The sequence below is a fragment of the Lycium barbarum genome, chromosome 3 (assembly GCF_019175385.1).
Source record: "Lycium barbarum isolate Lr01 chromosome 3, ASM1917538v2, whole genome shotgun sequence".
NCBI classification, from domain to species: domain Eukaryota; kingdom Viridiplantae; phylum Streptophyta; class Magnoliopsida; order Solanales; family Solanaceae; genus Lycium; species Lycium barbarum.
The window spans coordinates 9775081-9799911 of record NC_083339.1 but is presented as its reverse complement, the minus strand read 5'-3'; the positions used below and the strand labels follow the sequence as shown (position 1 = coordinate 9799911).

The window sequence follows — 24831 nt, the reverse complement described above, 5'->3', positions numbered from 1 at the left end:
TGTAGACCATCATAACCCAACCAATTTCAACTCAAGTAGTCTTTGGATAGGTATGAGCAGTATTAACCACCAGAAGCGGATTTACGGAGGGGGAGTGTTTACCCGAATATCCTCGGCAAAAAATTACACTATATATAATGTAGATTTTCTATGTTTGTGTAGTTATATTAGTTTTGAATACCTAGAACAATGTGCAAAAGGCTAGCTTAATGGTTTAGGTTGTTCAAAATATGCCCAACGTCTATGGTTTGATTCTCAGCGGCTGCATTATTTTTTAAATTTATTCTAGATTGATACATTGTAAAGGGCTAACACATTTACATCTTTTATTTTCCTAACTCCTAAGTGAATTCTGAATCTATCACTGATATTAACTCAACCATTTTGGTCTATACAAATTCAGTCCAACCGCTACATTTGATACCTCTAACACCTCGCAATGCCTATTAAAAGAAAAAGCGTCTCCTACCAACATTTATTTTTAACTTGAATAAAAAACCTCTAACGGGTCGTTTGGTTAGAAACAAGTTATTCCAGGATAACTTATCCTGGGATTAGTTATTCCACCCTCCCACAGGGATAAAATAACACTACAATCTGAGATAGCTAATCCCGAGATTAGTTATACCACCATTTTATCCCAACCAAACACGGGATAAATTCATCTCAAATATAATCCTGAGATTATTTATCCTTATCCCTTATACCAAACGAGCCCTAAATAGATAAGATATCTCCAACGTTAACTAGCTCAAGAGTTATTATATTGTTCACGTTGGATTAAATTCATACAAATTTCTTAAATATTCTTATAATATTAGGATGTCATCCTTTTTTTATTTAACTTCCATTTCTCATCAACAGATCTTTGTTTGTATACGCGACACAATCTTTAAAATATTAATCAAATTGTTAGGAAACTATAGCCCACTTGCCCCATGTGGGTTAATTAAGGTATTGCTGGGGTCTCACTTCCTTTCCTTTTAAGTGCAATATCTTGACTTTAGATCTTGCTTTTCTCATTTTTATCAAAAAGTAGTGGTTATTACTGTTTGATATTCTAATTATAGAGATCTTTTAATGCTATCTTCATTTCAAATTATTTCTCATGATTCCTAAAAACAGTTATCTAGAGATATCTGACAAGAAGTGTGGTTCAAAAAACATCTTTCTTGCAACTCATTCGTGCAGGAGATAAGGTGATAAAAAAAGTTCTCTCAACGTCATATCTATGGGTTAAAAGAACGATAACCTTGTCAATCTTTATAACCTCAAAAAAGAAAAATTGAAAAAGTTTCAAGAGGCTTAACATAAGGGACTAATAGAAATTCCTTCTCTAACTTGTCTATGGATTCAATATGTATGCATTATTGGAGTAATTCAACGTAGCGTACGTAAAAGGTTAACTTATTTAATTTTCAGGTTACTTATTAGGCTTGTTTTTCAGGTTACTAATTAGGCTTGTTATGAGCAATTAACTATTTGAAATTACCTCTCAAGTAACCTGATAATATAGTGCAAAAAACAAAAGTAAAATTAAGCTATCATTCTCAACCTCAGCAAATTGAGCTAACCCCCGAGACAAAGTGACTACACATATTGCAATGCCAATTGGCATTAGTTAAATAGTATAGTATCAATTTTTCATCTAAATTATTAAAGAAAATATACCTTTTTATTATTGTTTAGATATTTAACAAAATGAATAAGAGTTTTACTGCACAAACACATGGAAAAATGGTAGTATTCATCAGGACCATTAAAATTTACGAAACAAAAAGTAGAGTGAAATCTGTTAGGAGGTATTGGTCGAGGAAGTGGTACACTAGAAAATAAAAAGGAAGAGCGAAAAGGTATTGAGCTATTGGTCGAGAAAGGGCAAAATCTTGCTCGTACCAAATATTTATATCAGACCAATATAGCAGTTATTTAATCGTGATTAATTGATAGATTTTTATTTCACTAAATCATTTAACTATAGTAAGTCAAAATAATTTAACGTGTGTTCAATATGATCAATTTTCACATGTTTGATTGATCAAATATTTTGAAAAACATTTATTCTAGGAAAACGAATTTCTTAAAAATGAAGAAAATGACTATCCTAGTGAAAGTAAGGAAAACAAGTTCCACAAAAGACATTCAACATTGATTGTCTTCTCCATACCTTTCAACACGCCCCACCCTCACCACCACCCACCATAACACCCATCCGCACCACCCCACACCCCTCCCATAGTATATGCCTATACTATATACAAATTCTTTTGGAACAATGTTTTCTGCTTACATATCAAACATAAGAAAATTAGTTAGAAAAAATTTATTATCCAAAAAAATATTTTCAATGAAAAACATTTTCCCACTCAATGCGGATAAGTATTTACCTACCGTCGAGGAGGTGGAATACTAGAAATGACGTATCAGATCATAAAGTATAAAAATATTAGTTGGTGCCATGGCAATAATGGAAGCCCTATCTCTTATGGAGGACACAACAGCCCATATTGGCAACAATTGCAGTCAGACGTTACTTCCACTCTCTCATTTCGTTTATCTTCTTTTGTCCTTCTATGAAAATTGCTTTACATATAATTCAAAGCTACTTCATGTTTTTACAATAATTCAATCTTTATGTGGAGATTGGATACTCATCAAAAGAACCCACCTTTTACTTACTACTTTCTTTTAAGTTTGACCACCTTTTCAGCATAATAGTACTCACTATATCGATTTCCAACGGACTTAATTAGCCAATAGATCACCCCTTCTGGTGCTACAATCCATGTCAATCAAATATAAAGTTGACAATAATGTCAAAAACAGATTCAAGTGGTTAATTTGAATGAACATATCACATTCGATGTTAGGAACTCGGATTTTTCAAGTGGGACGTAAGAAAGCACTATGGCGTATATGCATATTTCTTTCATAAAGAAGATTCTTACTAGCACCTAGACAATCTTTTGATCCCTTCTAATCATTCTATACATAAAAATAAAAAATGGAAAAGGTTACCAACACAACATGCAACATCAAAAAGGTTGGCAATTTGGCACGTAAACACTTAAACCCCTATGCTTTTTGATGCAGAAGAATTTTTTATGCAAAAGATATTGGCAATGTGATTGGTCTAACCATAAAGAAATCAATATGGTCAGATCAATCATGATACGAATTTAAAAAGACTAATGCCCTGTGAACATTTCCTGGAACCGTTTGTAACTTTAAGATGATGTACCTCATAATATTCATGTGCCTAACCTAGGCACTTGGAACAAAGGTTTTGCCCACAGCTAGGTGTCAGAGGTTATAATACTTAAAATCCACAAGAATATTCAATTCAGAAGTGGCAAGTTTGGTGTACTGCCAATGGGGGCTAAAGAACAAATCAACAGAGAAGTAAAAGAAAATGTAGGATACCTGACTGCATTGCCAATGGTCTAGGCATAAAACTATGATACCAACTCATCATCGCCCAGTTGGGGAAATTTCTAACACATAGATTCTCATTTAACCGGCGTGCAAAAACTTATGTACTTCTAATTTACATATATCTGTTAACAAAAATTTAGAACCAAAGGAAATATATAATTTACAGCCATGACTATCTGACAGGAATTATTACCAAGGATCAAGGCAGTAACGGAGTCATCAACTATGAGGACCAATAGCAAAAGGAGAAACACAGTTTCTTTGAGCACGCAACCAGCGCACCTTGGTTGTCAATCTGCTGTATATAACCATAGAAGTTCCTGCAAAGGAATTAATATCCATGAATATGAGTATAGACGGGGTGCAAGTATTTTCTCAAAGAATAAGATACAATTTTGAATATTCAAAATATTAAGATATATGAGAACGTATTAAACCAATTTAAGAACATTTGAGCTCATAAAAAGCAGGCAACTAACAGAAAGTATAGCAACAAAATAAAAGGGTGCTTAGTCCCAGTTTACTTTTCCTAGAAGCAAGTGACAAGTAGGTCCAGATGACTAAGCCACTTCATTTAAAATGTGGAAGGCTTTCCGAGTAATTAATTAAAAAATTATGTACACAAATGAAAATCCAACAGATTTTGTCCACATCTGCTGATCAGATAATGGGCAGAGAGAACGAAAATTGTGTGAGAGAATTTGTCTATATATACAGAAAAGCAGCAGTTACTTGTGCTGTACTTGTGACCTTACAACAATAGTAGTGCTTTCTCAAAGAGGTTGAGCTTTGTTGCAAGTAAACAATGGAGGCAATACTTGAACTATACAACAGCGCAAAACCCTTTCTTGCTGTAATTTTTCTCCAATTTGGGCTAGCGGGCATGGATATCCTCACCAAAATGGCCTTGAATGAAGGAATGAGCAACTATGTATTTGTTGTGTACCGCCACGCAGTTGCCACTCTGGTTATTGCTCCCTTTGCAATAATTCTAGATAAGTATGTCTCTCCCTCCCTCCCTATGTTCAGTTAACGTGTTTGCAATTTCAGTTCTAGTCTACTTCCCAGTAGAAGAAAGACAAATAAAAAAAGCCTTTCTTAATATCCCCCCTAGATGACAAGCTGAATCTCTTAACAGGAAACTAAGACCAAAGATGACTCGCTCAATATTTGCTAAGTTGGTACTTCTTAGCATACTGGAGTAAGTCTTAAAACACTCAATTTCGTTTTTTCTCCAAGCAATTAGTATCTAACATAAACATGTCTCTCTTGACTAACAGGCCAGTCATAGACCAGAATCTCTACTCTATTGGCCTGAAATACACAACAGCCACTTTTGCAGCTGCAATGTGCAATGTTCTTCCTGCCATTACTTTTATAATGGCCTGGATATTCAGGTAAATTATATGCTTTGTCTCATTCTACATATATAATTGCACACATGATCACCAGCAACAACATACCCAGTATAGTGATCATCAGCAAACATGAATTAACAAGAAAACCCCAACATGGATTTAAAATTCCCAAATTATGATGTTAATTCTTTTTGCTCATATTTTGTTTATTCTAGGCTTGAGAAGGTGAAGCTTACAAGCATCCGCAGCCAAGCAAAAATAATTGGCACTCTTGCCACAGTTGCAGGAGCTATGATCATGACACTGGTACGAGGGCCAATACTTGAACTATTTTGGACAAAAGGAATTGCCAGTCATGAATCTCAAAGTGGTGGGTTAGATCTAAGCCATGCTATCAAAGGTTCCATCATGATAACAATTGGGTGCTTCAGTTGGGCTGCATTCATGATTTTGCAGGTAAAGATAGAACTTAGTTAGAAATCAGTAATTAGAAAGTAAGCAGTATATCTGATTCTAGTACTCTATGCGCAGGCAATCACATTACGGACTTATCCCGCTGAGCTCTCGCTCACTGCTTGGATATGCTTGTTGGGAACAGCTGAGGGAGCTATAGTAGCAATGGTAATGGAGAGAGGAAAAACTGCAGTGTGGGCCATAAACTGGGACTCTAAGTTTCTTGCAGCTGTATACAGTGTAAGTCAAGCTTATACACAAAACACGATGCGGTTAAATCTTCTTAGAATACAAGCATACAAAAAAATTAGAAGTATCCGTTCTTTAGATGTTTATCCGACGAATGCACCAAATTTCCCAGTTCTGTACAACTATATGTGATCGAACATGTTATCTGGAAGCTGCTTATGCTTCGTCAAATTTTAGACATTAATTTAAAGATCAATCCCTAACCATTGTAGCGAGCAACTTATCTCTGTAACATGAGAGAAGTGAGAAAAAAAAATCTAGAAGCATAGTTTTTCCCGATCTCATAAAGTTAAGCCTATTAAAAGCTCCTCACTTTCCATGTCACAATCCAGGGAATATTCTGTTCAGGACTTGCGTATTACATCCAAGGAATCATAATGAAAGACAGAGGCCCTGTTTTCGTCACAGCTTTCAATCCATTAAGCATGGTTATTGTAGCTATAATGAGTACAATCATTTTACGTGAACAACTGAACCTGGGAAGGTAATTCTTATAACCCCTAAAGCTCTTATAAGTTACGACCAACACTAAACTAATGTGATGCTTTTTGCAGGGTACTTGGTGCTGTTGTGATTGTTATCGGTCTTTACATTGTCCTGTGGGGTAAAAGCAAGGATCACAAATCTCCATCACTCGATGAACAAACAATACCAACACAGGAAATGACGCATGAAACCAAAATTGACAGGGAAAATCTAAGTCAGACAGTTATCCACATCAATCCATCGACAGGAACAACTGCTACCAAAGATGAGAGCACGTAATGATTTTCTATTCGAGGCTTTATCTTCCAAATTCCAAAAGGAGGTCCGGCTAAGAGCAGCCTCTTCATCTAAGAAATGAGCTCCTCTTCAGCTGCATCTTGAATTAGTAATTATTAGTTAAAGATGGTTTATGTATAAAGAGGAGTTTCTTTCTGGTCTAAGGAAATAGAAAAGGAATCTCAAGTTGTCAACCAAATTTCACACAGCATGTGCCCAAAACTTAGGCCAGTTAAACCACCACTTTTGGAAACTCCTTTCTGAACTATAGAATGACTACACTATGTTAAGCCAATAGGCTTTTTCTTTTGGTCTGTTGAATAGATATTAAAAGGGCAGCCTGGTGCACTAAGCTCCCGCTATGCGCGGGGTCCGGGGAAGGGCCGGACCACAAGGGTCTATTGTACGCAGCCTTACCTTGCATTTCTGCAAGAGGCTGTTTCCACGGCTCGAACCCGTGACCTCCTCGTCACATGGCAGCAACTTTACCAGTTATGCCAAGGCTCCCCTTCTAACCATGTATAAATTATAATCATGCCCAGACATGTAGATAAGTTGGTTCTTGAACTTCAGATCTAGAATAACGAAGTTCTATCTGAAAAAAATTCCTGTGATAAAGATCAGTGCCCAAAAAGTTTGGATCAGTCAGTCTTAGCAGTTATTCCGCTGTATGGCTCAGACCAATATGAATCAATTGACATCACGCGACATTACAAATACTACTCGATCGCCGATCATTTACCTATCAATGATGACCATAGATGTCTTCCCCAAAAGAGAAAAATAATGGAACTAAACAAAGGGACCTAAAGGCCTTTAGACGGACACACTAGTGTATCAAAATTAGAAGCATATAATCAATAGCACCATAGCTTGATTACTATAGTATGAGAAACTTTGTGGTCTCCTTCCATATTCTTCCTCGTGGAAAAAGAAGGTAAGATCATTCTTGTCCTTGGTCCATTCTATGTTAACCATCTGTGCAAGGACTTGTTACAGATTTCCTTTGATAAGCAGGACTTCTCACAAAGTGGGGGGGGGGGGGGGGGGGAGGGGGTGTGATGAAGTTGAATGTGGGACAACTCAAATTACTGCACGTCTGCAACAGAGATGTCAAGATAATAGCGTCTGAAACTAGCTCAAGTTAGGCTCCTCGCCGATTTTTGACCAGTTTTCGACCTTCCTCAGGTTACTAGAGAGCCATGAACCTAAAACTAACATCAATGTGAATGTGGGCAACTAAAATTACTGCAACAGAGATGTTAAGATAATAGAGTCTGAAACTTGCTCGATTTAGGCTCCTCACCAATTTTTGACAAGTTCTCAACCTTCCTCATGTTACTAGAGAGCCATGGAACCTAAGACAAATATCTCGCATGTTTAACGAGACAAAGGTATTTCATCCCTTCCGGACATCACAGTTTGTTACGGGAACGAACACATATATCATCAAATTATGTATCAGACTGCAGAGCAAGTTGAAATGAGGAATTTTTTTTTTTCTTTTTGAAGAGGTAACAACTTTGTATTATAGACCAGTACTTAGGTAGTACTGAAAACCCCTTTGAAATGAGGAATTATTCAAAAATCAAAACCATATCAAGCATACTCAAAGGCATACTATTGGCATTCTTGAAATAAAACATTGCAATTTGAGGATTGAAGCTTACACCACAAAGCACCCGAGCCACCAATTTTCAAGTACTAACAACTAAGCTTAGTCTCACTTTTATCAATAAAAAAATATTGAGTTGTCTATTATTCATCAATATATGTGACAAACTTCAACATGTTTGGACGTCTCAAAAAATTGACTCATTTGTAACAAGAACTGATAACACGCATGATATTCACCAAATTAAAGATTCAAATGAGTGAACTAATGTACTCCAAACTTTAATGCCATATTTTCCCTATAAAACAAAATTTTCGACCTTCAAGAAAACAATGCTTCAATCCAAACTAGTTGGGTTCAACTATATAATCCTCAATACTCATTTCGCTTCATTTGAAAAATATTTGAACTTCTATTTTAACATTTTTCTTAGTTCCTTCCAATATCATATACACATCAAACATGCATATTTAAATTCCATGCCAAATAAATGGGAGGAGGGAGTGCCATTTTTATATGAATTGAAAAGGTGTTTGAACTTTTTACTTCAATGTGTATATGCACTTGCCTAAATCCTTATGTTCCACATTTATACTCTTAGCCTAATCTCATCACCAGCTATCCATTTTTTTCTTTTTTGATAAAGTGAATCATCAGGTTTCCTTTTTAATTTGTCCTAGCTTAATTGATTATTTCTCGTATGTTCAAAAGTTTTACCATCTCTAAGAGTACTTGATTTACGGTGTCTTAGCCTAAGCATGACATCTATTTAGCGGAGCATACAGTTTAAACAATTGAATACTTTTTTTATAAGGACAGTTTTACTCCCTCCGTTCAAATAAAGCTTATGTGACAGTATTTCCTAGTTAATCCATATCCGTTTGAAAAAGAATTGACACATTTTTATATTTAGAAACATCTAGCAATAAACTTCTCATTTTACCCTTAATGAGAAGCTTTCATAGCAAAAGTGCTATGCCATGTTTAAGACCACAAGTTTCAAACGTCTCCAATTTTAACTTAAATTACATGCTGAGTCAAACTATGTCGTATAAATTGAAACAGAGGGAGTACCAATTATTTTAAACATGTCTCTAGCTAACCCCGGTGAGAGCACATTCAAATGCTATTTTTTTCGTTTGCTTCTCCCTCTCTGTATAGCATTTTTGAAAGACAAGTATAATTTTCTAATTTTCCTTGCCTTTCAAATATGGTTAGGGTGAAGGGAAAATAAATGTTGATGCATACGGAGAAACATGAAGACAAAACATAGGCAGAGATCACAGTTCATTGAATAATGTCAAACTTGTCTATTTTTTCAATTAAGAAACTAAAATCATAAGCATCGTACACATTATCAATGTTTTTAATCATTTTCACTGAAGCATTGTCGACTTTGTAGTTTGAAATTTGCATTTTAAGGGGCACCTTAACAGATGATATAGAGCCCGTTTGGCTTAGCTTATAAGTTGCTGAAAATAGCTTATAAGTTGTTTTCAGCTTTTTTGAGTGTTTGGCTGGCCAGCTTATAAGCCATTTTGTGCTTAAAATAAGCCCAAAAAAGAAGTTGGCCCGTTTGGCTTAGCTTAAAAAAAGCAGCTTATTATAAGCCAAAAAAAATAAGTTGGGTAATAACTTTGGGCTACCCCAACTTTTTTTTTTTTTTGGCTTATAAGCTGTTTTCAGCTTATAAGCTGCTTTTTTTAAGCCCATCCAAACAGGCTCATAATCTCTTCTCAACATATTGTATATCTCTAATGACATAACCAATTTAAATTAGGTCAAAATCTTACTGCCAGAATGTCTCCTTTGCAGTCACTGACTTGGAACCACTCCCAACTTTGCCCACAAAATTTATAGCTTCCATAGACAAGACAAATTAATTTGATTCAACTAATAAATCTGGTGAAAATTCACTTTGAGATCTTTAAATTAGCAATGCATGGATGAGCCTGTTCTTGCTTCAATACACAGGTTTCAGGAGAGTTATAATTATGAAATAACAGGTTGTGCAGGATTAGCATCATGAATTCTTGCTGTTAGTTTATGCCAACGGACTCCCAAAAAAACCGTTCCAGATCAACCATGATTTATAGGGCAGCACAGTATTAAAGAACACACACTTATATGGTACCGCAGATGCAGGCGCGTTTTGCATCATACCTTGCATAGGGATTCCTCTTTATGACAGTCGTCTGACCTCATCCTTCCCGTATATACGCTGAAGTTCACGTGTCGCAGCTAGAAAAGATTCTGAAGACAGAAGAAAAGATGCCAACATGAGGAGAAAAAAAAAATACACATTCTAGAATATTAACAGCTCAGTTAATTAAGACACCTTTCCAGATGCGAAATGATTTTTGGTTAATGGATGATCCAGTAATTGTCTGAATAACTTCAAATAATAGATCCTGAGGTGTGTTCCTGAGCTCCTGAACAATCCCATAGATTGTCTTCCCATTCTCAAAGTATATATGATTATTAGGGTGTTTTGTCTTACAAGCAGCATGGCGCTCAAACTCATAAGCATTAATTGCCTACACGTAGAAGTTACACCACATGTGATCAGTAAATTGTACAACAAGCTTGTCCTGCAATAACGAAAATTGACATCAAGTGTACCTTGGAAAAATTACATGACTGACAGCCACAGAGGTAACCAGAGCCTTTTATAATACCACAGAGCTCCTTCTACCATGCAAAGGAAGAATAGTGTCATCTAATGAACATCACAGTTGCAAAGATGAAACCCATAAAATGCAAAGTATACCTCTCTGGACCAAGCTATATACTTGACAGGTACTCCATCTAACATGCCAGTTGAGAGCAAGCTTCTCACATTTGAAGGGAAACTGTTCGAAGGAGGCTTTTTAGTTGCTTTCTGTTCCTCCTTTTTAGAAATAACTTCCTTACTGCCAGCCATTTGAGCAGCACTTGTAATTGTATCGGCATTTGACTCGACCAGTTGCTTTCCGGTCACAATATCCGATTGTTGGCCCGAAGACTGACTCATTAATAACTCATAACTGCAAATCAGCCTTCCAGAAGAATTTATATCATCATCGTCATTGAATCCACCAAAAGATATGATATTGCTTTCTCCCCTGCCAAAAGATTGGCTCATTGACAAATTATTGTTTTCAACTTTGCTATAGGTCTGACTCACTGATAGTGTATTGTCATTGACTTTGCTGTAGCAGTGGCTCATAGGTGGATTGTTGTCACCGATCTTATTAAGAGTTTGGCCAATTGATGTAATAGTGCTATCATCATTACTGAATTGCTGACCAATTGCTATGGCAGTATTGTTGTCATTGAATGAGTGACTCACTGATATAGTGCTATCATTCTCTCTACTAAAACTTTGATTCAGCATAGTAATATTGTTTTCATCTTTACAAAAAGGGTGACTCATTGACAGTGAGTTGCTCTCCTTGAAGCTATGACCCGCTGATATTTCATTGCTATCCACTTTGTTAAAAGGTTGACCCATAGATATGAAGTTGTTATCCTCCCTATTAAATGTGTCACCTAATGATATCAAATTATCATCACCTCCATTGAAAGAGAGTCCCATAGCTATGCAATTTTCCTCAGCCTTACTAAAAGCATGATCTGTTGGCATCGCATTGCTTGACATTGCATTGCTGATCCCTCTGGTATAGGTATCAGCCATTGACACAGGCATGAAATTCTCAGCCTCCTTCACCTGGCTGACTTTGACCTTTCTGATACCACTAAAGTTAAGACCTGATCTAGGATCCTCCAGTGTATGGGATATGGATAAACCAAATGAGGAATCACTTCCAAATGAATCTTCCATCACCTTTCTAGCCATATTCATGTTGCCTATGCCAACAGATGGAACACTGCTGTCATCAAAGCTGAGCGATCTTGCACTTTCATTGTCAAAGTGCCTTTCTGCATATTGGCCTGGAACTGAGTGGAAACCAGGAGTGTTCATCCAGGGAGCAATATTTGAACTTAAAAGTCCAGAGAACGAACTATGATTAGGTACTTCGATGGCTTGCTTCTTGTTCGGAAACAATTCAGGCTCGACACCATCCATGAACCATTGATGGGAACGTTTGGGCTCAAGCGTGGAAGAGTTATCATAAGCCATTTCATATGGACTCACTTAGCCACTCAGAGCTGCAAGATCTGCAAAGAGTAAAACAAAAAGAGTGAATTTGAGATTTTTATGAGGAAAGGAGTCTTATTAAGACTCTAAGCTAGTTACTATAGGGGAAATGCAAGGTTAAACAACTGTGAATGACATTCCTTCAACATTACTTTTCTTATTCAACTTCTATCTGAGATTAAGGTGGGTGTGGCTCCCGTGGAGGATAAGTTGTGTGAAGGGAGGTTGCGTTGGTTTGGACATGTGCAGAGGAGATGTGCAGAGGCTCCAGCGACGAGGTGTGAGAGGTTGGCCTTGGTGGGCCGGAGGAGAGGGAGAGTTAGACCTAAGAAGTCTTGGGGGGCGGTGATACTACATCTTACCGAGGACATGACCCTTGATAGGAGGGTGTGGAGGTCGAGTATCAGGGTAGACCGCTTGGATCTCTATACCGTACCAGGAGTAGTAGTAGTCTTGTACATCTGCTTAACCTTAGTTCTCTAGAGCTACCTGTTTGTTTCTTTCAGTTTGTTTATCTTATTATGTGGTTGTTGTTACTGCCTTTTATTACTACTACCTTTTATTATTGTTGCCTTTGACTACTGCTGCCTTTCATCTTTCCTTGAGCCGAGGGTCTATTGGAAACAACCTCTCTACCTTTCAAGATAGGGGTAAGGTCTGCGTACACTCTACCCTCCCCAGACCCCACCTAGTGGGATTATACTGCGTATGTTGTTGTAACACAGAAAAGATTAAGGAACCCATAATTTAATTCAGAAATGTGTTGAATCAACAATAAATCTTAAAAAGCAGTCTCAATACTATTAGCTTATCAAGTACCTACCTCTCTAAACTTGAGGCGAGGCCGAGTTGTAAACCATAATACTAGCTTATTGATCTACTTAATATCTGTTTGAGAGAAGTTGTAAACTGTAATACTAGCTTATCAAGTATCTACTCTTCAGGTTTGATTTTCCGAACCAATCTCTTTCACCCTAAAGTGGTACTCTGTTCATCAGCTGCAGGAGATTAGAATTCCAAGAATTTGGTATTAACTCTGAAGGTCTTAACATAGTGCTTAAAATTCAAGTCCTCCCCCACCCCCCCAAAAGATCTTAGTTCTAGTCCCATATAAGCATTACCATGACCAACCTAAGCTTGTTAAAGAGAAAAGAACTGCAAACACTTTTTTTATTAAGAAATTATGAACATTATGATTCAACAAAAGGAGTTCCAAGTTTACAGATGATCTAATCTGATGATACTTCCTGAGACCAATCTGATTAGAATATTCGTAGTCAATCAAGTATGTGGAGAAGGGGATAATGACCTAAGTTGCTCCACATAGACTAGACCAACCCAATGTTGTCTTTTGTGCTGTTGCATGACATTCATTTGACCTAAATTGGCATCAAATTCCGAATATGAATGGCAGTTAATTCAGAAGGGAGGATGAAAGACGAAATGCATCCAATAAAAGTTTGTGTTTTAGCTTCACATTACAAAAAACAATGTAGTCATTGGTAGAGATATCAATAGAAACAAGCAAACATAGTATCAGTATCTCTAAAATGCACAAGCATGTTGTTGAACCAGGTGTCTTTATTTTGATGGAGATTCGGACATGCAATCTTTAAGTTTTTTGAAAACATATTTAGAAACTAAAGAAAAGGTACTATAACTCACAATAATTAACAAGTGAAAATATTTAAAGGGCATACGAAAAAATCGTGGTTAAAGACTTTCTTGTTTGACTCTTGAAATCCGAATTGTATCACATAAATTGGGAAGAGTACTAAGTAAGCAACTTTCACATATTCAAAACACTCATTGCAACTGCACTGCAAAAAACGTCAAAAGCACCAGATATTACACTCATTCACTTAGAGCTAAGATTCATTAAGCTTTTCAATGTCCTTCATAGTCAAGCTAAAATTAAACCCTAAGTTGCAACCAATGTTCCTACAATTCTGCATCAATCCGAGAAACACCACATAATGTGAACATTTCAATTCAAAGCATATCAGTTCAATGAGTTTGTTTACATAAATGAAACATTGATGATCCAACAGAAATAGTATAAAACCCTAAGCCTAACACTCCAACATGCAGTGGCAATAGATACATTTATATAAGCATAATGGTGAGTATTACAATAAGGGTAAAAAAAAAAAAATCTTCTTAAAAAAAAACAATAAGGATAAAATAGGTATAAGATGGTAAATTATCTCTTGGTTTTCCAAACTGGACAAGTAAAAATGGATACCTATTTTTATTTTTTAGCATAGAGGACGAGTAAAAATGTACGGAGGGAATACCAAATAAGCAACTTTCACATAGTCAAACCACTCATTACAACTGCTAAGATTCATTAAGCTTTTCCAATGTTCTTTACAGTCAAGCTTAAATTGAAATTTAATTTGCAACCAATGCTCATACAATTCTGCATCAATTTCTCAGAAACCACAAAAAAATGTGAACATTTTCGATTCAACGCACGTCAGTTTGACTCAACGCACATAAATGAAACATTGATGATCCAACAGAAATTGTCTAAAACCTAACCCTAACACTCCGACGAAGATACACATATAAGCATAATAGCAACAAAAACGTTGTGCATTGATTCTCCTATATCACATAAATTCATAACACATGCTCCTGCGCAAGGATGACACGCACAAATCGAGAAATGGTCCAGAAAAAATAAAGCATGATAAAACTATTGTATGCACTTTTACTCTCTGCACTAAATAAGCAGTTTCACATAGTCAAACCACTCATTGGAACTAAAATTAAACTTTTAAATTCACAAAGCATGATAAAACTATTTTATCCACACTTTTAACTGCAAAAATGTTAAAAGCACCAGATATTATTACACTCATTCACTTAGCTAAGATTCGTTAAGCTTTTCCTTATAGTCAAGCTAAAATTAAACTTCAATTTGCAACCAATGCTTATACAAGTGTCAACATTTTCAATTCAACGCACTTCAGTGACGATCGTATCAATGAGACATTTGCATAAATAGAACTATAAAACCTAACCCTAACACTCCAACATGCATTGGCGATGATATTAAATATAAGCATAATGGTGATTATTACATAAATAAGTACCGATCGAAGTATTTCCAGTATTCCAGTGATCGCAAAATTAGAAATTGTATTTCACCGGCGAGTGTACGGAAAGCGAGATCTATAAAGGGAAGAGTAGTAGAAATATATGGCATTGGGGGGGCGGGGTCATTTGCACTTTTAACCAAATTTTGTGTTGGTCTTTAATTTTTGGCAAATAAATTTTTTACGGGACATGAATTTATATTTTCGCATCATAATATTCCACAAATTATAGGATCGTTCGTACAAATGCCCACCCCCCCCCCCCCCCGAATTTGTGGTCTTTAATTTTATTTCTTTCAGCATGTTTGACATGGAATAAATTAAATTTCGGGGGCATAGCTAGCGTTTAAGTTCGGCATATGTATTATAACGTCTCACAAGTTATGCGAGACAAGGTAAAACTTTCAATATTTAATATAATCTGAAAAAAACGTAAATTTAGATTTTGCTCGGCATAGTTAGCGTGTAGCTTCGGCATATATGTCATCACATCGACATAAGTAACGCCAGAAAAGGTAAAACTTTTAACACTCAACATAATTTGAAAAATATTACACAATAGGCTCATATCATGCAAAATTTATACCGAGCGAGACAAAAATTCAATTTCTAAAGATGAAAATATTACAGAACTTATGCCGAGAAGCATATCTGGGTAGTTTCATTAAATAAGCATCAGAGATAAAAATTAAAGGCCACAGATATGCGGGCCAAAAAGTAAAGACCGGTGCGTTTGAAGGGACTGCAAAAATTTGTAAGTTATGCTATGCATCCTTAAAGAACGGATGTCTCGCTAGGCGTAAGTTCGATTTTGAAGAGCAAACCTTAAAAACCAGTTCATTTGAAGGTCAAAATTAAAGACCAGCCCATTTGAAGGACAAACCGTGCAATTTCTTCATGGTGGGATGCACGATTGAGGATGACTGTCGAGAGATCTGGACCGTATACGTCGACCTTGTCAGAATTAACGGTTATGATTTAATATATTGAAAAGAACGGAGTGCTGTATTGAAGAGATGAGCAACAAGGAAGATTGCCTACTTGGAGGCTTACGTGGCATTCTAAAGGGTGGGCCTGATGCATGAACAATGGACCCACATTATAATTTTAACTTTTAAAAGAAGTTTTGAGTTTTTCGCCAAAATTAGTTTGGAGCTTAATCATTTTCCCTTAAAATTAAAGGAAATGTTCAGAATCATGCTCTCCTTGAGTATTATTTTCCTTCAATTACGATTTAGAGGGTGTTTGAATTGACTTTTTAAAAATAGCTTATAAGCTAAAAGTCATAAGTTGAGAATATCCAGTTTTTGACTTTTGGCTTATTTTTGTACTTTTTAGCTTAAAATAAGTGCTTAAAAATATTTTTTATATTTTTCCAACACCACAAAAAATAAAAAAGAATTTAAAGCCAATAAACACTTAAAATAAGCCAATCCAAACACCCCTTATTATCGTTACTATAAACCTGTTTCTATGAAAAAATTCAAAGAATTACCTGAGGCCTGAGAGGTTCGTTTTCGTACTTCTTCGTAAGAAAAGACTTATTATCTTCTTTATAGAAAAAGAGTTTGTTATTATTTGGATATTCATTCTGAATAATTATTTGTTTTTTCTAAATTATTGTAATATTTTGTTAAGAGTGATTAATAGAAAAAGCTCAGTCGGCCTCATCTTGCTTTGGGTCTGGATCCTATGCAAGTGGTCGGCCCATTCGAAAGTTTCAGTCCCAAAATTAATGCTTTAAAATAGAAAATTCAAACTTTTTCACAAATCATTATCATTCTTAAGTGGCTGTCTTAAGTAGAGTTTTTGACCACGACCATCCTTAATGTTTCATCTTGACTTTACCTACATTCAGAGTATTTTGCAAAGTGATTTTTTTGTTACATTGATAGAGTAGTGCGATTTTTATGCAACAAAGTAAATTATGTGACTTTAGATAAGAAAGAGTCAATTTAGTTACCGTTTTTAAAATTCAACCCGCTTAATTCATGTCCAAACGGTCCAAACGCCTATTAAGTACACTATGCATACATCTTTCACTTAATCATAAAGTAAATAAGATGGACATGTAAGTATTAGTTTATTCTCCTAAATTTTGGCTAGTTCGGGCAACTCAAGTTTTCAATATTAAACATCAAATCAATTTAGAAAATTTCTACAAGGAAATTTATATAAACAAACTCGAATTTATCACGTTTGTTTCCGCTACTCATGTTTTACTCATTATGGTCGGTCAAAGGATTGGTCCAAAACCACTTGAACTCATTCAATTACTTTGTTAGGACAAAATTAGAGAAGATTGTCCCAGCACATTGAGGGATTAGATCAATAGGGGATCTCATTATGTATTTTAGGTGAATTTTTAGCAGAAGGTTGTGTGGAGTATGGTTATAATTCATTTTAGATGATATAATGTATTTTTACTCTTTATAATTATTCATTGGTTCTTGCTATTTATATGTTGTCAATATACATGTATGTTTAATTCCAGAGAAGCTAACAAAGAACCAGATTATGATTGATATCGACAAAAGAAGCTGGTGAGTGGCTTTTTTGCTTGCTTTTGTTTTTGATTCGGGTGATGGGTTAAATTCATCTTTTCCAAATGGCCTGAAAGGACTGTAATAGTGCTCGTATCACCTTTTTTTTTTTGGGGAACTTCTATGGTAATTGTTACCTTATTAAAAAATAAAAATAAATTGCATTCTCTTCCTTGGAGGATCTCCAATACCATTTCATCAACGTTATTATTATTGTTTGTGTTTGCAATACATTATCTTGTATGTTGCTGTAAAAAAATTACTTATCAATATGAATTCTTGAGTAGTGTAATTCAAAGTTCTAACTAATTTATGTTGAGGCAGTTTTCTTTCTTTCCTTTAATATAAATTTTGTACTTTTTTTTATATAAATTATAATCTTCTATATTATGATTAAGTGATTTAATGAGGTGGAAATGCATATTAATCAACCATGCATAACTCTAACCACCTACCAAATCACCCCTTGTGGTACTTGATGCAACATTCAACTACTATGAAAAGAGCATTTTAAGGGTATATTGTTACATACCGTATTTTCATACATTGGGTTGTGTCATAAGTAAATCGGCGTAAGCACGGGAATAAGATCATTTTTGAGGTTATAAGTGATTCAATCATGTTAATCCTAAAGGCTACAAGGGTTGTGATCATGTTGAGTAGGTGTCGGAAGGTTTAGAAGTTAAGCGAATCGAAGAGAACACATTTTGTCAAAGTTCGACAAGATTTCATGTTTTACGGTGGGAAGTACGGTCCGTAGAAGTGATGTACGGACTGTATATTTTGTCTGAGTGACCATAGAAGTATTCAGAGAGTTGGGCATGATATACGGTGGGAAGTATAGACTGTGTATCATTTTTCGGTCCGTATATTCCACCGTATATCAGAGGACTATGTACAGATTTTAGGAGTCACTTTGAGTATTTATAGACATGATGGGTAGGTCGGAATCCTGTCCCGATCACAGTACAATTTTGTTCTCTTAGAGGTTTGTAGACATGTCCTGTATATTCAGTATATCAGCATGGTGCCCTTGTGTATGTTCTTTTGGGTTTGGTGTTTGTAGATATATATATATAAATATAAATATCTTTTGGGATGATCCCACTTCAATTTCGACGTACATTATTTGAAGATTGTGCTGAGCATGGCCTTGTCGGCCTAAGATGGTATTGATTGTCTTGCAGATTGGCCTTGTCGGCCTAGATTGTTTGCTTGTACTCAGGGTTTATGAGTTACAGATTGGTAAGCTCGGGGTCAAGTAAGGCATCGGATACCGGCCATGCCTTTCCAAGTTTGGTACGTGACATATATACTCACCTGTACCAGATATCTCTACCAAATCATATTAATTTATTATAATAAGTGATTTAATGAGGTAAAAATGCATGTTAATCAACCGTGATTAAGTGTTAAAAGTCTATTAACATGTCATGTATCTACTAATTTAGCGTGAACATCGGATGCGAGTAGTCCATTTGAAGATCAAGATTCTCTGAAAAATCAAAGAAAATTCAGTGCAAAGGCTAAACTACAACCTTCTTCAAAGTACTATTAAAAGGTGAGAAGGTGTCAATCAAACAAATGCACCTTTCATATTTGGAATGAAATCGAACACGATTCTATGTGTTTGTGGCCAATGTGTGGCTTTCTCACAACAAATTAACGAGAAAACAAGAGTTTCAGTGACAATTTACCAAAAAATTGACACAATATATTATTTAAATAATTGATAATGAATTATTTGAATATTTTCCTATTACCTAACCCCTCCAACCACCCCCTCCCAGGGTATGGTTCTGGTGTAGTTCACATTTATGGAGAACCATCTTAATTAAATAACTAATAATTGAGAGAATTGAGAAGAGAAAATTGGTGTGGATGAAAATAAAATGGGGAGGGATTTATATAGGAGTGAGGGAGGGGTTAAAGTGTTTAAAATAAAAGTTTGGGGGGTCAAATACCTTAATTTTGCCCGTTGCCAACAGTCAAAAATGCAAATTGGACCGTTGGGCAACGACCCTTCAACAACAATTTTTTTTTTTTTTTTAATATTTCACCGGTGAACCGCTTGGCCAACTGGCCAGGCCGGTTAACCGGTTCACCGGTCAATATTTTTAGAAACCATAAGCCGACCGTCAATGACGGGTAACCATCAACCGAGAACCGGTGATACGGGTTCGGGACCGGGATTGGTTGAGCCGGTTCCGATCAATAGTTACAACTGATTCAACCGGCCCGTTGACAGGTTTACTCTAGGCATTGCTATAAAATAGTAAAAGCTGCTTTTAATATGCACAACCTTACAAAGGGTTTCTCTGATGTCCTCAGAATCATTTTGACGAAACTGCTCAATTATAACTCACTCTCTCTGAGTTAGGAAAGTTACCTTATATGACATTGACTCAATAGAGTAGGTCAGTAGGACGCATAACTTTATACTTGAGTTCATACATGTAGATAGGGGCGAATTTAGGCCTTAAAATAAGGTCACGTGAACATATGGTCACCCGATTAAATTCAATATATTATGTGTATAATTCTTAAAATATATCTAGTATTACCATTTGGAACCCATGCTACAAAAGGCTTAGTGGTGCACTTAGTTGAAAGTTGAGTTATTTACCTAGAGGATTAAGGATCAATCCCCACTTAATGCATTTTTTTCATCCTTTTTTTAGTAGTGAATCCATCTTCTAGGAATTCTTGATTTGCCTCTGCATGTAGAGATATAAAGTGTAGTAAATCAAGAAAAAAATTCCAACCAAAACATTTTTCCTCCGTATCAGACACACCCTAATTGTTAGCTTTGTCTGTTGATAAATAGAAAGCTTGTTGCTGTCTACATTTTCATGTTGATTTTTGAGTTGTTGAAATTGGGTATAGCACATTTCTAGTTTCTTGGTCATTTTGTGTCACTTTTATGCTATTTTGTGTCTTTTAACTTCTGGGTTTTCCTTATAATACAGTAAAGCTTGTAGCTTTTGTGTGTCGAGGAATAAATTAAAGAAAGTTAATTATTAGCTTAAGCTTGTTGGTTTTTACATTTTCATGTTGATTCTTGAATTGTTGAAATTGGATATTGCACATTTCTAGTTTCTTGGTGAATTTATGCACTTGTGTGTTGAGGAAACAAAACTTAATTATGATATGCTCCCCTTCTTTACATACCAGGTAAATTTAGCTACTTGGTTCAGTTGTTAGGTATCATGAGGTGACAAAATGTATAAGGGATCATGAGTATGACCAGATCTTGATAGGAGGAAAGTTATGTGTATTCCTTTTGTCCTGGAATAATAGTGTTACTATATTTCAGGCGCGGAGCTACAGTGTTAAAGTGGGGTTCGGGCGAACTCAGTAGCTTTTGCGTAGACCCTATATTTTTACTATAGAAAAACAGTAAAGGTTGATATTATTTACTTGCGAACCCATATACACAAATAAGCGGACGGTTCAGTGGCAATGCAGAGGCTAGAGAAGCTCTCTCTTTCCAGAGATGTGGATTCGAAGCACCACCAGTGCCTATGTTTTTTCGTTTTTTTCGTTTTTTGGTTATAATAAGCAAGATTCTCTTTTAATTCACTTTTTAATATTAGAAGAACGTATAAATTGAACTCATGCAGTTTTTTTCCTTTGGGGGTAACTTTTTCCCTTTTTGCTATCATACAAAATATTATACAAATTTCTTTTAACACTTTATATTTTAAAGACAAAATATAAAATTGGCAAATCAATAAGCAAAAAGCAAACCAAATTCTCCTAATACTTGCTGCTACCATTCTTTTTCACAAACCCGAACCCAAAATTAGATTTTCAAAATATATTAAATACTGATATACTTGTTCGTTAGTTTGATGGTTGTTATCAGGGGTGGCTCCAGGGTGAAGCTAATAAAACCTTTGCGTTAGTCCCTCAAACTTTTGAGGCCCCAAAATTTTTACGGATAAATTTTATGATTTTTTTTTCTTAGACAATATTGAAGAAGTACAAAATTTATATAATAAAAGAAGGGAAACAACTATCTACTTTTTAAGAGAAATATTTTAGAATTTTGAATTAAATTACTCAAAATCTTGATATTATTAAATCAAGTTTTTACAACAACATCTAAGGTAATATATTTAAAACACATGACTAGCATCTTATTAACTTGAAATAACCAAAGATTGAATAAACCAAAAAAAGGGGAAATAAAACTATACCGTGATTTTCTCTCTTCGCTAACACAGTATACAGATGAATTGAAAATCCTTCTAAAAATAAACAAACGAACAATACTTGTTTATCAACGGCGACCGGAAATTGAATAAACAAAAAAAAAGGGAAACAAAACTATATCCGTGATTTTTTCTCTTCGTTAACACAATTACACAGATAAACTGAAAATCCTTCCAAAAACAAACAAACAAACAATGCTTGTTCTGGAAGTATCAACGATGACCGAAAGTTGAATCAACCAACAAAACAGAGGAAATAAAACTATATCAGTGATTTTCTCTGTTCGTTAACACACACGAACTGAAAATCCTTCCAAAAACAAACAAACAAACAATGCTTATTCTGTAAGTATCAACAATGACCGGAAATTGAATAAACCAAAAAAAAGTTTAAATAAAACTATATCCGTGATTTTCTCTGTTCGTTAACACAGACGAACTGAAAATCCTTACAAAAACAAACAAACAAACAATGCTTGTTCTGGAAGTATCAACGACGACCGGAAATTGAATAAACAAAAAAAAAGGGAAATAAAACTATATCTGTGCTTTTTTCTCTTCGTTAACACAGTTACACAGATGAACTGAAAATCCTTCCAAACACAAACAAACAATACTTGTTCTGGAAATACCAATGACGACCAGAAATTGGACAAACAAAAAAAAAGGAAATAAAACTATACCGTGATTTTCTCTCTTCGTTAACACAGATGAATTGAAAATCCAAAAACTGAAACAAACAAGCAATATCTGTTCTGGAAGTATCAACGACGAATGGAATTGAATAAACCAAAAAAATAAAACGGAACTAAAACTATATACGTGATTCTCTCTCTTCGTTAACACAGTTACACAGATGTACTGAAAATCCTTCCAAAAACAAACAAACAAACAATACTTGTTCTGGAAGTAACCAGAGATTGAATAAAGCAAAAAAAGGGGAAATAAAACTATACCATGATTTTCTCTCTTCGCTAACACAGTACACAGATGAACTGAAAATCCTTCCAAAAACAAACAAACGAACAATACTTGTTTATCAACGGCAACCGGAAATTGAATAAACAAAAAAAAAGGGAAACAATACTATATCTGTGATTTTTCTCTTCGTTAACAAGTTACACAGATGAACTGAAAATCCTTCAAAAAACAAACAAACAAACAATGCTTGTTCTGGAAGTATCAACGACGACCGGAAATTGAATAAACCAAAAAAAAGTTTAAATAAAACTATATCCGTGATTTTCTCTGTTCGTTAACACAGACGAACTGAAAATCCTTGAAAAAACAAACAAACAAACAATGCTTGTTCTGAAAGTATCAACGATGACCGGAAATTGAATAAACCAAAAAAAAGTTTAAATAAAACTATATCCGTGATTTTCTCTGTTCGCTAACACAAACGAACTGAAAATCCTTCCAAAAAAAAAAAAAAAAAACAATGCTTGCTCTGGAAGTATCAACGACGACCGGAAATTGAATAAACAAAAAAAAAGGGGAAATAAAACTATATCTGTGCTTTTTTCTCTTCGTTAACACAGTTACACAAATGAACTGAAAATCCTTCCAAACACAAACAAACAATGCTTGTTCTCGAAGTATCAACGACGACCGGAAGTTGAATCAACAAAAAAAAAGGAAATAAAACTATACCGTGATTTTCTCTCTTCGTTAACATAGATGAACTGAAAATCCAAAAACTGAAACAAACAAGCAATACCTGTTCTGGAAGTATCAACGACGAATGGAAATGAATAAACTAAAAAAAGAAAAAGGAACTAAAACTATATACGTGATTCTCTCTCTTCGTTAACACAGATGTACTGAAAATCCTTCCAAAATCAAACAAACAAACAATACTTGTTCTGGAAATAACCGGAGATTGAATAAACCAAAAAAGGGGAAAATAAAACTACACCATGATTTTCTCTCTTCGCTAACATAGTACACAGATAAACTGAAAATCCTTCCAAAAACAAACAAACGAACAATACTTGTTTATCAACGGCGACCGGAAATTGAATAAACCAAAAAAAAAGGGAAACAAAACTATATTCTTGATTTTTTCTCTTCGTTAACACAATTACACAGATAAACTGAAAATCCTTCCAAAAACAAATTGTCACGACCCGACTAGGGCCGCGATGGGTACCCGGGGCTAACCACCGAGCATCACTCGTTTCCTTACTTGTCATAATCATTTTACATTTCTTTATCATTCATACCCTCATAATCATAAGACAACCATTTTTCATTTGACAACACAAATGATTTTGTATACATGTGCCCATTAGGCCATCAAAATAACATATACAAATATAACATAGTACTCTTGTGAGACCATCTAACCCACACTGCACGTCTACGAGCCTCTACTGACATATTATGCATATAGACGGAACATGACTCCATCGTGCGCGAAATACATAAAGGAACCAAAAGAATAAACATAAGCACCTCCGAACACTGGAGTGCTCTCAATCAGCTGACAGCTACTAAGAATCTGGATCAAGCTCACCTCCCTGTCTACCTGTGGGCATGAACACAGCGTCCGAAGAAAACGGACGTCAGTACGAATATTGTACTGAGTATGAGGGGCATAAACAATAAAAATATATCAATGAAATAGGAAGGCATCAATGAAATAAGGAAGCATCAAGAAAGAGCAATCTGTACTGGCTGTCAAATATAATTGAAATAATGCATGCTGACTTACTCATAATCATCATCATGTCATGTATCTATACATATATAATCTGCCCGTCCATATAGGTACGGTGTGATAATGTATAAGCTGCCCGTCCATGTAGGAGCGGTGTGATAATCATAGCCTGCATCCAGGCCTCCCGCGTCCAGGGTATAAGCTGCCCACTATAGTGGTGTGCACATCTACGTGCCTGCCCGGCCGACTATAGCGCGGCGCGGTGTGAGAAAATACATATATATATATATAT

The 24831-nt window shown here is 35.4% G+C and overlaps 2 protein-coding genes across 6 annotated transcripts; one reads left to right on the top strand and one right to left on the bottom strand.

Moving 5' to 3' along the window:
- Positions 1-3397: 3397 nt before the first annotated feature.
- On the bottom strand, positions 3398-15264 carry LOC132630227 (uncharacterized). 5 transcript variants are annotated; one of them, XR_009578548.1, is made up of 7 exons: positions 15103-15262; positions 10643-12033; positions 10495-10563; positions 10211-10409; positions 10036-10125; positions 5030-5229; positions 3398-3755 (listed from the first exon to the last, which is right to left on the bottom strand). XR_009578548.1 is itself a non-coding variant. In XM_060345816.1 (6 exons), exons 2-5 carry the CDS (start codon positions 11993-11995, stop codon positions 10055-10057), a joined length of 1692 nt encoding a protein of 563 aa, XP_060201799.1. In that variant the 5' UTR covers positions 11996-12033; positions 15115-15264; the 3' UTR covers positions 3398-3755; positions 10036-10054. The 5 variants fall into 5 exon arrangements, 4 of the variants coding, with proteins under 4 accessions (XP_060201799.1, XP_060201798.1, XP_060201801.1 ...); XM_060345816.1 differs by lacking the exon at positions 5030-5229 and having other exon boundaries at positions 15115-15264; XM_060345815.1 differs by lacking the exon at positions 5030-5229.
- LOC132630229 (WAT1-related protein At2g37460-like) lies at positions 4115-6552 on the top strand. Its single transcript, XM_060345819.1, has 7 exons — positions 4115-4434; positions 4574-4636; positions 4716-4832; positions 5009-5249; positions 5325-5486; positions 5828-5979; positions 6050-6552. Exons 1-7 carry the CDS (start codon positions 4241-4243, stop codon positions 6258-6260), a joined length of 1140 nt encoding a protein of 379 aa, XP_060201802.1. The 5' UTR covers positions 4115-4240; the 3' UTR covers positions 6261-6552.
- Positions 15265-24831: the final 9567 nt, after the last annotated feature.